General features: G+C 37.9%; 1 protein-coding gene across 3 annotated transcripts in view; it reads left to right on the top strand.

The window, feature by feature from the left end:
* The window catches only part of Xpo4 (exportin 4), an 87,137-nt gene that overhangs the window by 53,694 nt on the left and 18,733 nt on the right, over positions 1 to 14,710 (top strand). For all 3 annotated transcript variants that reach the window (XM_087912125.1, XM_048442033.3, XM_087912124.1), the window contains 4 exons: positions 7,875 to 8,051; positions 8,598 to 8,740; positions 9,193 to 9,338; positions 10,205 to 10,382. In XM_087912125.1, the coding sequence (XP_087768251.1) occupies positions 7,875 to 8,051; positions 8,598 to 8,740; positions 9,193 to 9,338; positions 10,205 to 10,382 (644 nt within the window). The remainder of the gene's footprint in view (positions 1 to 7,874; positions 8,052 to 8,597; positions 8,741 to 9,192; positions 9,339 to 10,204; positions 10,383 to 14,710) is intronic.

Raw genomic sequence — 14,710 nt, 5'->3', positions numbered from 1 at the left:
TGTAAATTAGTGGCAGTGTATATGGAAACATGACCTAAATTTCTGTAGATTTAAATTAGTCTTGGAAATTATAATTTTGAGATAATTAGAATGAAATGTTTTTGTCAAATTATACTGATTAGCCCATGTTTAACAGTGCTTAACAGGTATACCAAATACTGCTAAATAACTTCATGGTTGGATGCAATTATGTATAAATTAAATTTTATCTATGTTATTTTGATATTTTTATTTAGGACTTATTTGGAAAGTATGTGATGTGTATTATTTAAAATTGTGTTTTGGTAAGCCCTAATTTACATTCAAATTAAGACTGGTAATAATGCAAATGATTTTTTTGGGACAAGTACAAATTTTCAGGTGCTTTCCAGTTTTTATTTTTAACTTAAGGAAATATACACTAAAACCCCTTGACAACATGTCTGCTTTATAATAGTTACTAATAACTTGAATAATCACTGGAAACAATTGACTTATTTGTACAAGGTAGTGACTTGATAGTTGAAATTGATTTTTCTTGTTATAAATTGAAAGGAGTTTTTTTTTTTAAAAAAAACAATTTTAAAAGAGAAAACACTTTGTATAGATGCCTCTTAGAATTTCATGTTTAATCCTGAGTTTATATCTTACTCTGCCAATGTTTGGCAGTTTGTAAAGCTTCCAGTGTATTCAAGGAATCTGGGAATGATTGTGTTTATGTAATTATGCTCTTTTAGGATTTAATGAGAGGTTTGTGATGGAAAATTATATATTGAATGAGTAGAAGTTCTTAGACATCATATGTGAGATTTTGCATTTTTCAGGATGATAATTTCTGTTCTAAAGATGAAAGCCCATGTTGAAGTTAAGTGTCTCAGCCCTAGTCAAAGCTCTTTGACAGGCTCGGACTCAGATGTGGTTTCATGTGACACACTTCACTGTGCTCCCTCCTGGTCTTCCTCTGTGGAGTGAGATGGAGTCAGGGTTAGCATGTTAGTCATCTGTTCCATGCAGCTACCTTCAGCTTCTCTAAGAGGGTTCTTACATTTAGCAGACTGCCTAGAAAATATGTAATATTTTTGACTTGAAATTTTTATCTTTGAGATTTATTTATTTTGAACAAGAGGCTTTCTGTCAAAATTGGGTGTAAGAGAGTAGGAATCTAAGATCCACTTTAGGAGAAAGATATTTCTTCAGCTTTCCTCCTGCGAAGACATGCTGTGCTTAAAGTTAGGATGCACCTAATAGGTTTCATTGAAGAAAGTGGCTGTTTGTGTCTTTTAATTCTCTCAGTTTAGCTGTTTGTATTTAACGGTTATTTTTAAAGGCAGCTGACTACCAGTTCTGTAGGACAGAAAGAGAAAAGCTGAAGCTCTGCATTGATTGTGGAGGGTACATGAGGGAGGCCTGGGAAGGTTGAAGGTTGGAGTATGGCCCTGTCATGGGACTTGCGTGATTGCTAAACAGATTTTCCAAAATGGCAGTTAAATCTTCATGTTTGGTCATCTTGTACATCCTGGGGATTCTTCAGCTAATAGCTGACGGTCGAGAGCAAACCCAGCCAGGACAGACTGATGTAGGATTACCATAGGGCTCTTACTTCTGTCACCTTTGTTCTTTGGACTACCAGGTAGTTGTAGTACTGGTTCACAGTGCATAGTTGTTGTTCTGAGCTGGAAATCAAATCATTTTTTAAGGAAATTTTGGAAAAATTGAGCATTTAAATAAACAGCTTAGAAGTTCACATGGTGTGAAATGATGATACATTTGGAGGGGACAGTGGTCACACGCTGAGTGATCTTAAACACAGACTGCTTAGGATGACCTTTGGGCTACTTTTTCAACTTCGTTTAGTATGTTTTCTCCTTGGCAAAATCAGGGTGACAGGTTTTTTTGTGATTTTTTTTTTTTCCTCCTGGTTTGTCTGTCTGTTTTGTGGTGGGATGGATGAATTTTGAGAAGGTCTGGATATGTGGCATAGGGTCTCATTCTGTGTTTCCTGCCTCTACCTCTTGAGGTAACAGACTGTATTCTACCATACCTGGCTTCTTTCTGAGGGAAAAATGCCTGTGTGAGGCCAGCCTTTACTCAATGAGAGTGAGTCTCAAAAAGGCACTTTTTAAAAAGTCCCCTTTAAAATAGGGAGCAGAGAGCAGCAATACTCTAGGAGATGGGGTTGGTGCATATGACTGTGTGCTCTGGCTTGACCTTCTGTTGTGGATGACTGAGAAATCTCTGCAGCCTCCCCACCGTGTGACTCTGATAACTAAAAAGGCACATGCTGTCAACACTGATAGTGCTTACATTTCTTCAGCCTATAGACTTGTAGGGAAAGTGGGCATGAAACACAAGAATATTTTTTATGCTTTGTATGTTGGAAGAATACTTCTTCCCAAATATAATGATAATTTTGGCTCTTTAAGAATATTTAGAAGAAAATAACTTAACTATTGTATATTAGATACAGACTATTATTTAAAAGTATTTTAAGAATTCCTTGCAAAGCTGGGTATGGTGGTGCCTGTCTTTAATCCTACACCCAGGAGACATGATTCCAGGACAACCAGTGCTACCCAGAAAGCCCCTGTCTTGGAACAACAACAACAACAAAACCAATAACAAAAAAGAATTGCTTGTTTTGTTTAACTCAACTTGGATCACAGATCTTACTATGCAATGACTTTTGACTTGGATATGAGTCAATTTTAATGTTTTAAATAGGCATTTTAAGTCTTGCAAGAATGTATTATTGTGCGAGTATTGTGACATTTAGTGTAAAGCTTATTTACCATCTCAATGTTTTTTTAATATGGTATTGTTCTATTATAAAATGTTTTGTTTATTTTATGTGCATTGGTGTTTTGTCTGTATGTATGTATATGTGTGAGGTGTCAGATCTCTGGGAACTAGAGTTACAAACAGTTGTGAGCTGCCATGTGGGTATGGGTATTAAAAGCAGCCAATGCTCTTAACTGCTGAGCCATCTCTCTAACCCCTCTGTCTTAAAAAAAAAAAAACAACAGTTATTGTTGCCATATTTACCTTAAGTGATACACACTAGAAAAGAATCTAAATACAACAGATGAATGACATAAAAAATATGGTTCTATGAGTCTTTTTTTTCTATTGATGTGTTCATTAGTGTTATACTGTGTGATGCAAATACTGTTTGGTGTGTCATTGTGAATGGCGGTGTGCCAGTACCTATATGTTTTAAACACTGTGAAATATTTTACTCATATGAAGTATACATTTCATGTTTAAATATAAAGATAGTATAGCGGGAACGACCCTGTATCATCCACCCAGATTAAGACACAGTATATCAAGTTTGGCACAATGGCTCATGATGGTAATCTCAGCACTCAGAAGGTTAAGGCAGCAAGGTGGTAAGTGTGAGATTATCAGGACTGGCGGGTATGGTTCCCTGTTCCCCTCCTGCTCCCGTGATTTGGCTTTTGTTATATAACTTACTTCTACCAAATAATCTTCTCATCGTGTCTACAAGTAGATGCTGCTAATAATTTCCCAACTGGTGTGCCTGGCCCTTTATCTTACTGTCTTCTGTGGTAGTTGACTTTGTCTTTTCTCAAAGTTCTTATAGGCTGAAAATAGGAAATTCTGGGGTTTAATAAGTCTAAGTTCACCTTAGAAGTTATCCTTAAATATAAAATTCTATGTGAAATTAATTGTTCACATCAATTTCATTGCATATTTTTATGTACGTGACCATACTTACTTAGGAAAATAGCCTGGAACTGTGTGGTAATTTGAAAAAGAATGGCCCCTATAGGCTTTTGTGTTGAAGTGCATAGTCATTTAATGCCACTACTTCAGAAGGATTAGGAGGTATGTCACTAGGGGTGGGCTTTGGGGTTTTAAAAAGCACAAGCCAGGCCCAGTGGCTCTCTCTCCCTTCTGTCTGCGGATCCAGATGTAGAACTCTCAGCTATTTCTATACCATCATGTTTGCCTGCATGTTGTCGTGCTCCCCACCAAGATAATGGTCCTAACCTCTGAAACTGTAAGCAAGCCTCAGTCAAATGCTTTATAAGAGTTGGTCACGGTGCCTCTTCACAGCAATAGAACATTTAGACAGGGTGGTAATGTAGCTCAGTGTATGAGCACTTGCCCATCATGCCTGAGGCCTTGAGTTCACGGTTTATTACTTTGAAAATGGGGTGGAGTGAATAAAGGAAGTAAAAGATGTTTGATATTCAATAGAAAGTGCTTTCTAGCCAGGCAAATACCAGTATTCAGAACTCAGGGGTAGAGGATAGCGGAAATCTAGGCTAGCCTGGTTTACTTAAGATCCAGGACAGCTTACAGGGCTTCATAGTGAGACCCTCTCTCAAAAAAGAAGAAAGTGCTTTCTGATTTCATGAGGGAAAATTTGGAGCTGTCATGTTGGTTATTTACTCTCTATGGGGAAAAGCACAGGGGCGTGGGTTGTGGATAGTGTCATTACTATTAGGGGTAGATTTGGAGTTGTTTGCCGATTATAAGCAAATTTTTAACTACCTTAGTATGATGTCTATTTGTATACTTTCAAAATAGCTTATACTAGATTTATATAAACAGGTAGCAATATACAGACTATATTTAATGTACCTCTAAGTTCACAGTAAAAATACAGAATGACCTCTTACACTTCTCCCCTTACCATCAATCTGCCCCATCAAGCCTAGAACATGGTGGTATATGTATTATTATTGGTGCACCTGCATTGACACATGGTTGTCGTGAGCCCAGAGTCCATGGGTCTAAATGTAGGTTCTGGTTGTCCTGGAACTCACTACGTTGACCAGGCTGTCTTAGAGATCAACCTAATTCTGCCTCCTGAGTGCAGGGTTTAAAGGCATGCACCACCACTATCCAGCTCTAGTTGCTCTTTTTGAATACAACATCTAAAATAGAAATAAGGGACTAGTGAGGTGACTTAGTGAGTAAAGGTCGTTTGACTGCTGTAAAACCCTCTGTCCTTCACCTGTTTATCCTTCTACACCAGGCTGTGGGAAACACTGAGCGGTCTTTGTTCTTCCCCTCTTGTCTCCTCTTTCCTCTCTCCACTCTACTTTTCTCTCCCCAACTATTTCTCTGCTTCTGCCCCCCAAGTACTGGGATTTAAATATGTGTACCACTGTGTCCAGCCCTACTACTCTTATTGTTGTCCCTGTAATCTTCATCTCAGAATGTCCTCTATTTGGAATCATGTAATACTGCTCAGCTTTAATCTCTGAAATTACATTCATTGTCAGGCATGGGCCAGAGCAGATTTTCTGTACTGAGAGTTCTTTCCAGATAGTCATTTGAGAGAACATTTCATTGTTTTTGGAATTATATATTCAAAATTGTCAAAGCATAAATGTACATTTTTCTGTTTGAAGCACTTCATATTCATGCTTCTCTACACCTTCAGGCTAGTTCTAGGCAGAGAGAAGTACTGATAATCATGTTTTCATTTCTACTCCCCCTTCATATTCAGATAGAGCAAAGTGGGGTCAAGTAGGTCCCATAAGCTCTAAGCCCCTCTCCAAAGCCTTCTGGCAGTAGGCCTCACAATGCTCAGAGCATGAGCACATAGTGTCTAGATTGGTCTCCTTAGTCATCTGTCTACATGCTGCCAGCCAGGCTGCTGGCCGGGCTCCTGGGTCTGAGCCAGAGTGACCATGGAGCAGAGCCAAGGTATTATGAAAAAGCACTAGCTTAGGTTTCACTTCTCTGGGATTAGACTGGAAGATCCAGTTGCCAATTGTTATCAACCAGACTTCTCACACTTTGCCCGATGAGTTACTTTTTTGGTATATATAGAGAACCAGAATTTTGTGGTTTTGGTTTTCTTTTTTCAAGAAGCTCTGTCTTTATTTTAAATCGCCATCCAATGTGTAAGGGATTTGTGCATTCTATTTGAGATCATTCTAATATCAAGGCTTAATAAAGGCATTGTGAAGAATTCCTTTAATAATATGCACGTGAGGCTTTAACTTTTAAAAACTACTTTTACATTTTGATGCATACCTTAAATATGCACTTAGAAAAATGATGGTTGATCTTTAAAAATGTCCTGCATTTCTCTTTTTGAGTCTAGTTCAGGGGATGCTACTCCTTAGTCCTGTTAGACATGTTTATTTTGGCAAGATAAACTGTTAAGACCTGACAAATGATGTCTGCAAAGTGCATGCCTTGTTAAGTATATAAACAAGCCGCAGTTGTTTCTATGGGAAGAAAGCATCCTATTCACTTCAGGATTCCCGTGCTTAGCTCTCAGCGTTTGATGAAATGTAGAAGGAACAGAGCTCCCTTTCCCAATGTTTATAACCAATATTGTGTTTTGGCTTTTTAGCACTGGTTTGTTGTTGTTCATTTGTTTTGTTTTATTTTTTTTCTGTCTTTTTAAAACTAATATCTATTAACAAAACAGAACAGTTTTTACATGTGTTTAACATACTTTGATCATATTCACCTGAGCCACTGCCCGACACTGTGGTTTTCTTTAAAAAACAAAAACAAAACGGTTGGTATCATGTGCTTTCGTTGCATGTATTACAGTGGCTTTTTGCTGCAAATAAGAGGGAAGCCTGATTGCCTGAGCCATCTCGATACGTTCCTTGCCTTCCATCCCACTCTGTATGCAGGGGCAGTGTCGTCTCAGTTGCATTGGCATCTTCTGCTGTGGTTCCAACTCATCCACGCCTCCTGGTCATTGCAGCTTTTAACATACAGTGTCCTTCAGCAGAATATTAGATCAATCTAAGGAGGGATTTTATACCACAAATAGCTCTGTAGTCTGTTATTTGTGTATCTATCTATTTCTTGAAAAATTCTTTGTCTCAGTAGTATAGTTTTGGTCTGAAAGTGTAACTGAAAAATAGTAGCTATTCATGAACAAGAAAAAACAGGAAATGAAAATTAATTAATAACTGTCTGAACTAGTTAAGACCTTGGCAGTCTGTGCAACGTGATGGTCTTACCAGTAGACGAATCTGTGGGATGGTTGTGTGCATGCCCCTGGGGGTCAGAGGCTCAGCTGGATGGGTGAGGAAAGGCCTGGCTTCTTCTTGGTTTTTGTTTGTTTGTTTTACCTGCTTATTCCTTTTCTAGTTTATTACATATTCTCCTTAGTAGTAAAGAACTTTAATGAAAAGGAAAAATTTACAGAGATCCACCTGTTTCTGCCTTCTGGTGCCGGGATTAAAGGTGTGCTTCATCAGGCCTGGCTTCATCTTTATATTCTTAAAGTACTTAGCTAACTCTAGTGCTGGGATATCTTTCACAGTTTCTAATAATATGAGCTGAGTCGGTAGCCATTGTTTTTTTTTTTGTTGTTGTTGTTGTTTGTTTGTTTACTATATTCTTTCCTAGTATGTGGAATTAGCTGTCCTTTTTTATTAAAATAAATTCTTTGTTGTTCAGGAACTTCTGTGACGTTTTCTCCATATAATTCTTAGCTATCTGATTAGGTCAGTTTGTTTTTACTGATTTTGAAGTTACTTGAAAATGTTGGGCTTGAAGTTTGTAGCCCAGTGGTGGAGTGCTTGCCTGGCATATATGAGACTCAAGATTCTATCCCAGTACTGGAAAAACATATGCATAAGAAGTATTTATTTTTATATGTGTGGTATATATGCAATTTCTTAGCTTTTCAAATAGTCAATATTACTTTCATTTAGAAAATACATTTTTCTTAAAGTACTGATCAGTCTTTTAAATTAAACATTAATTTCATATTGCCAAATAATTATTTCTTTTGTAATTTAGTAAAATTTTAGAAAAGTTAATAAATGCTTAATACTTAGAGATACTTTTCTTCTAGCATGATTTTTTAAATTGTTTCTGTGCATAGCTATATAACTCTTGCACTGCCCATTTGTTTTATGAATGCTCTTTTCTTCTAGCTTGATAAGGATGACATGGTATACATGGAAGCATATGATAAATTGCTGGAGTCCTGGCTAACTTTGGTTCAAGATGACAAGCATTTCCATAAAGGTTTTTTTACTCAGCATGCAGTTCAAGTTTTCAATTCCTATATTCAGTGCCACCTTGCTGCTCCAGATGGCACAAGAAATTTGGTAAGTTTTATATTAGACAATAGAAAATACTAGAAATTTTGGATAGGTTTCCTCAAAGATTTGCTGAGAGAAAAGTTCCTTAGTTTTATCTACTGGGTTCTTTAAATGTGAGCTGTTACGTATAATCATCTTTTAATGTCTCCAGTTAGTTATTTCTGTATTGCCAGGTCCCTGGTAATGTCTTTTATATTAAATACATTTTATATTAATAACATCCTATATTCAGAGGTCTAGGGAATCTTAAGATGCCAAATTGTTGTAATGAAAAATGGCAATCCCCAGTATAAGGGGTGAACTGTAGGTTTGGTAGCTAGCTGTGTTACTGTGTACACAAGGGAGGATTTGTTTCTTTCCTTCTCTTCAATGCTGTCCTCATCCTTTGATGGATACTGGGGCTGCTGTCGTGGTTAGAAAGGTGTTCCAGAAAGCTGGAAATGCATGTTGGTTCTGTCCAGCTCCTCCTGAAGCCACGTGACAGGGCCACAGACACACATGTGGAACATGGTGCTGCATTTTCTCATTGTTTCTCCTCCTTCCACCAAATAGACTGCCAATGGTGTGGCCTCTCGTGAGGAAGAAGAAATAAGTGAGCTTCAAGAAGATGATCGAGACCAGTTTTCTGATCAATTAGCCAGTGTAGGAATGCTAGGAAGAATTGCTGCTGAACACTGTATGCCTCTTCTGACAAGGTACACACAGTCCCGGAAACCCCATGGAGAAGTGCTCTCTGTTCACAGTAACCTAGAGAGCTTTAAAACCCCCACCCTGTGCCCCGCACACTGGATCCAGTTGATAGAAGCGTATCATAACTGCCTTTGGCAGTCCAATTGCAGCTCAGGCACTACAGCATAGATGACAGGAATTTCGGGAAACATGGCATGAGAAGTGACTTGGAACAACCAGTTTCAGGTGCCTTTCATAAACATTGCTTGCTTGTAAAGTGTTATTTTAATTCTATGTCATAAAATAGAGATTACAATCCTCTAGTGCACTTGAACAGTTGTGTACCGTAATATTTTTTGAATAGGTATATTTTGTGCAAACATCTTAGTTTATGTTATTTGGTTATAAGGAAATTATCAATTTTCCTAAGCTTTCCTATCCTGAACTTTATGAAGCTGTTGTTTCTTTCCTCTTTTAGTTTATTAGAAGAAAGGGTAACAAGACTCCATGGTCAGTTACAACGACATCAGCAACAGTTACTTGCTTCCCCTGGATCGAGCACCATTGACCACAAAATGCTTGATGATCTCTACGAAGATATTCACTGGCTCATTTTAGTTACAGGTTAGTTACTTCTTTCTTCTTAAATGTAGTTGCCAGTGAAACCATTTAAACCCTAAAAGAAGCCTCATATATTAAGAATAATAGTTTATAGCTGGATGTGTAATTTCAGCACACTTGGGAGATTGAGATAGGAGGGTTGTGAATTTGAGGCCAGCTTGGGCTACTAGGGAGACCCAATCTCAAGCAATAATAAAATATATATAGTTCATACATAGTGTTAAATGAAACTTAGATACAGCTGCTGCTGACATAGCAATAGATATATATTTTTAAAAACCACTGGCTGTCATATTCAGGGCCTGTTGTATGACAGATGTTTCCTTTGGATCTCATTGTAGCCCACTGAATTAGTGTTGCTGAGTGGTGTTAATCATCATTATCCCCAACTAACATGGAGAAGCTGAAAGTATAAAAAATGGTCATACTGCAGTTAATTTTTGGAGCCAGAATGCAAATCTAGGCAGTTTGACTTTTAGGGTCTTTTCCTTGACCACTAGACCTAATTAGTGTTTTTATATTGTAATCAAGGGGAAAAAACTTGACTTTAAAATAGTTATGTGTGAATAGATTCCTGATACAATAGCAGAATTCCCATTAACTTGACAGAATAAATTACTCAAGTTTTCAAAGCCTACATGTCACCATGCATTATGAGATTGATGACTAAACCTTTGCTATACTTTTGAGGGTTTTAATTTTCTGAGAAATTGACAGTTTCTGCACCTCATCTTGAAATTAACAAGTTAACATAATTTACTTTTACATCAACTTATGTGATGTATATAAATCAAAACTGAAAGCATTTATAGTGCAATTTGGTAAATAGATTTGTTAAGTGTTCATTTTTAATTTTTTTTAAACTGAAGGCTACCTCTTAGCTGATGATACTCAGGGAGAGACTCCGCTAATACCTCCAGAAATAATGGAATATTCCATTAAGCATTCATCTGAAGTTGACATTAATACAACACTTCAAATTTTGGGATCTCCAGGAGAAAAGGCTTCTTCCATCCCAGGGTACAGCAGAACAGATTCTGTGATTAGGTAATATGAACTCTATAGCTGCGCTCTTGTAATTTATGCTGTCTCATAACTCTGAGTTGATGGGTAGATGACTGGAGGGGTAGGCACGCTGCAAACTGGATACATGAAGGAAATGAGAACTTGGAGAAGCCTCGAGACATAAGGAAGGCAAGGGCATGCTGGCAGGAATTGTCAGGGCTATCTAGTACTGAAAAGAACAAATGTAAAATGATTCTGAATACGACACTTGGAAGTGGCATTCACTCTAATTTACTAAGAACACAGTGTTTGTCTACCAGTAAGCAGTGATGATGTTTGTATAGGCACTCTTCAGGAGGGAAAAACAGATCCTAGAAACCAGATGAGCCTTAGCAAGTATACTTTGATTATGTATATGGAAACTGTGTCCGTGGCTTCTTAAAACTGTCATTATTGTATTATAGAAAAAGTTATCCTAAATATGTGAAACTTGAGAGCCCTGTCACCAGCATTTACAAGACAGCAAGAGAGCCTCTGAGAGAATTCACTTTGTCTTCCTATTAATAATGGCAATGTTTTCATCAATTATTGATGATGAAACTAAAGAGGGTAAATCTGAATTAATCATAGTCTTAGAAATAGATTTGGAAATGGTTTTACATTTTCTTTCATTGTCTTTGAGTCTTAGTTGCTGGTAGAGATTATAGGGATGACAACGGCATCAGTTGGTTTTTGCAGTTATTCACGGTTTTGTCCCACTTTTATTTTTTAATGCAAACATGTGTGGGCATTTAAAGCTCTGCAATAGAAGATACGGTTTTCTGTTTTCTTTAAAGTTTGAATATTAAGCTGATACCAAGGAAATATTTGGGGCCTTATTTCCTTTATTGGTACATTCTCTTGTTTGCCCTAAATATTAGAATTCTTAAGCAAAGGTTTCTTTTGAGGTTACGGTTGTGCTTGGATTTTGTTATTTTGTTTGGTACATATTCTAGTGAATGTTATTTCTAGGACTGTTCGTTTCAGAGCTCTGCCGTGACTGCTTTGTCCTAATTCTTGCACTAAGTGCCGTTAGAAACATTTCCCTTGTATTAGAAGTGCTTTTTCAGTTTCTGCATGTCCCAGGTATCTGTGGGAGCAAATCATTTTCATATTTGAGAGCACAGACTATGGAGTGTTAATGTTAATATATATATTAACATTTTATATATATATATATATATATATATATATATATATATATATATATATATATATATATATATACTGGGTGGTATACGCCTTTAATCTCAGGGCTTAGGAGACAAAGGTAGGCCTGTGAATTGGCGGCCAGCCTGGTCTACAAGAGCTAGTTCCAGGACAGCTAGGGCTGTTACATGGAGAAACTCTATTTCAGGAAGAGATGGGGGGAGGGTGAGAAAATGTAATAGCTAGTTTTTTTTGGTTTTTTGTTTTTTAATCTAAAGAGTTAGTGTAAAATTGATTTGATATTTGGGAGAAACAACCTTTGCTTCACTAAAAATGTAGTCCATATTTCTGAAGAAACTGTCATTTAAGAATGAATCAAGTATCTTCATGGGTTGAGCATTTTTGGGGCCAATGGGATACATTCTTGAACAAAACAAGCAAAGTCCCCTCCACTTTTAGAGTTCTTACTAAGGGAGAGCAACTCAACAATGTGCTGGATGTGTTGGAGGACAGAAAGCATCGTGGGCGAAGAGCCAAGTAGGGCAGGGCAGCTGAAGCTCAGACTCCTGCAGGATCTGATATAATCCTAAGCAGTGTGATCCACGTGGCCTTTGTTTAGATGATTTCTGAGCAAGGATTGAGGTTGGTCAGGGAGTCTTGAAGGTGCCCAGGGTAAGAGTGTTCTAGGCAGAGTAAAAATAAAGTAAAATAAAACAGCTAATGCAAAGACCAGTCATTCCTGGTGTTCTTGCACAGCAGCCAAGATGCTAGAGTGGAGTGGGTTTTATAAGAGATGACTTGTGAAAATAAGTAAGGAGGTAAAGAGGTACAGTCTATAGGTCTTGTAAGACACCTTTGCGTTGCAGAAGATGGAGGTGCTATTGTAAGGTATGAATGGGGGATAGTCACACATCACAGCACTTTCCCTGATTACCATGATTAGAGTGCATATTGGAAGTGGGGAGACTGCCTCGGGGTCTAGTCATGGTTATCAAAGAGAGATATGGCAATGTTCAGATTATGTTACGGCAGTGTTGCTTATAAGACTAAGTTAAGGACTAGCTCATCATGATTTCTTTTGATTTATGGGATGCAAATGTAATACAGGACCAATGTGGGAAACTGAGTGCTGCCTGATATATAAAGTATTTATGAAAGGATGCTTGACTCAGGTACTGATCAAGAAATATTAAAAATTAAAAAGTATTTGGCTCAGTTGTTTCTTCAACTCCAGCTTTTGATGGGATTTAAGAGTACATCAGGGTGGCATGGGAGCCCTGAGGCAAAGTGTCAGGCAGTGAGAGGAAAGAGGCAGGAGGAAAAAGCTTGTGTGACCTATGTGACTGACTGTGGGTTGGAGAGGCCCTGGCTCTCATAGGTGAGGCAAGGTGCATTTGCAGGAAGGAAGTAAACTGTTGTGTAGAGTCGCTGTCTTGTGGAAGGTGGAGTTAAATGTGACAGGGCACTGTGGGAAGCAGTTGCTTTTCAGTCTTGGGAAGAAGACGGAAACTGGCCCTTGAGTTTGTGAAGGGTTTCTGAGAGAGCTCTCCAGTCTCCTGCTGATTTCTGGGCATGGCATAGAGAAGGGAAGACTCCCTAGGGCTGCCTGACCTCTGCTGCTTCTACCCTTTCACCTTTCTTCACTAGATGAAAGAAAGACTTGAGCTCACTCTCTTTATGGACTTGCAGGTGTGTGGGTGCCCATAGAGTACCAAGGAAAAGGGCAGTTCCAAATTGCCTGTTGGTGATGGCCATGTAGCTAGGATGCAGTTCATTGCATCATATAACACCGAAAGGGGATCCAGTACTGGGTCAGCTGGGATGATCTTGAGTTTTGTCATATGACTTGTAAGTAATTCAAATAGTGGATAACCTTGGTGTTGGAAAAATAGCTTCTGTTTTTTAATGGGAGCAGTTTTTTGTTTTGTTTTGTTTTGTTTTTCTCTCCAGTGTTTACATCTCTTAAATGAGAAAGGAACCAACTTTGGCTCAACTTTGACTCATTCTGACAATAAGTAATATTTATTCACAAGTAGATAAACTAAGTAGGAGACCTTACTGTGTTAACCCTTCTGTGTTATCCCCAAGAAATACTCAAAATAAGGCTGAGACTGTAGCTCAGTGGTAGACCACTTGCCCAGCCTGTACAAACTTCTGAATTGGAGCCCTGGCACTGGAGGAAATTTGTTGTTGTTGTTGTTGTTGTTGTTGTTGTTTTTCTTTTTTCTTCTATTTTTTTATTTTATTAAATTATAAAAGTTTCCATTTCCGCCCCTCCTCCCAACACCCTCCCACTCCCCCCACTCCCTCTCCTCCTCCCTCTCCATCCCTAAGAGCAGTCAGGGTTTCCTGCCCTGTGGGAAGTTCAAGTTCCCCCCCCCCTCCAGGTCCAGGGAAGGTGAGAATCCAAACAGACTGGATCGCCAAAATCCAGTATATGCAGAGGAAGCAAGTCCCAGTGTCATTGTCAATGGCTTTTCAGAAAGACTCCGAGCCAGCCACATTCAGAGAATCTGGTTGGATCACGTCCTCGTTCAGTCCCAGTCCAACTGGCTGGAGGAAATTGTTTTATAATTTAAATTTGTGTTACATTTTGTTCTACGGTATGCTAAGTATTACAATAGTAATAAGTCAATCTAGAAGACTTTTAAAATACTTATAGTTTTATCATCATTGGAAATTCATGTGAAGTATAATATATAAATGTCTATATCAAAGAAAATCGCGTAATTGGTAAATAATTTTCTTTGGGAAAATAAAGTTCAAATAAAGGAATTTTATTTCTTTTGAATAAACAGTAGTGACATTCAACACTGCAAAGATTGAGTTGCAGTACATACTTTTAAAGTACTAATATAATCATTTGATTTCAAATTCTGTTAGGCTTTAAATTATATCTAAAACTTTTTAATTTTATGGGAAATTTACAATGCATCATTATTGATAAACATGAGGTTATTAGGATTTCTGTTATTTTTGTTCACAAATTCTGTTCTAAAATTTAGAAAGTTGGAGTACTGGTTTATGAGAAACATGTAAATAGTGAGGGGGAAGGAGGTTTTTAGGTGGAAACTTTCCTGGTTTAAGAAGGTCCAGAGAAGAGAAGAATCTTTACTAAAGACTGGGAACAGTAAACAGATAGATGAGGGGGACGTGGGAAGTGCTGCACAGGCAGCCAAGGA

This window comes from Myodes glareolus, chromosome 12 (assembly GCF_982192425.1).
Source record: "Myodes glareolus chromosome 12, mMyoGla1.1, whole genome shotgun sequence".
NCBI classification, from domain to species: domain Eukaryota; kingdom Metazoa; phylum Chordata; class Mammalia; order Rodentia; family Cricetidae; genus Myodes; species Myodes glareolus.
The sequence above is the reverse complement of the archived record's forward strand: the minus strand, read 5'-3'. Positions and strand labels throughout refer to the sequence as shown.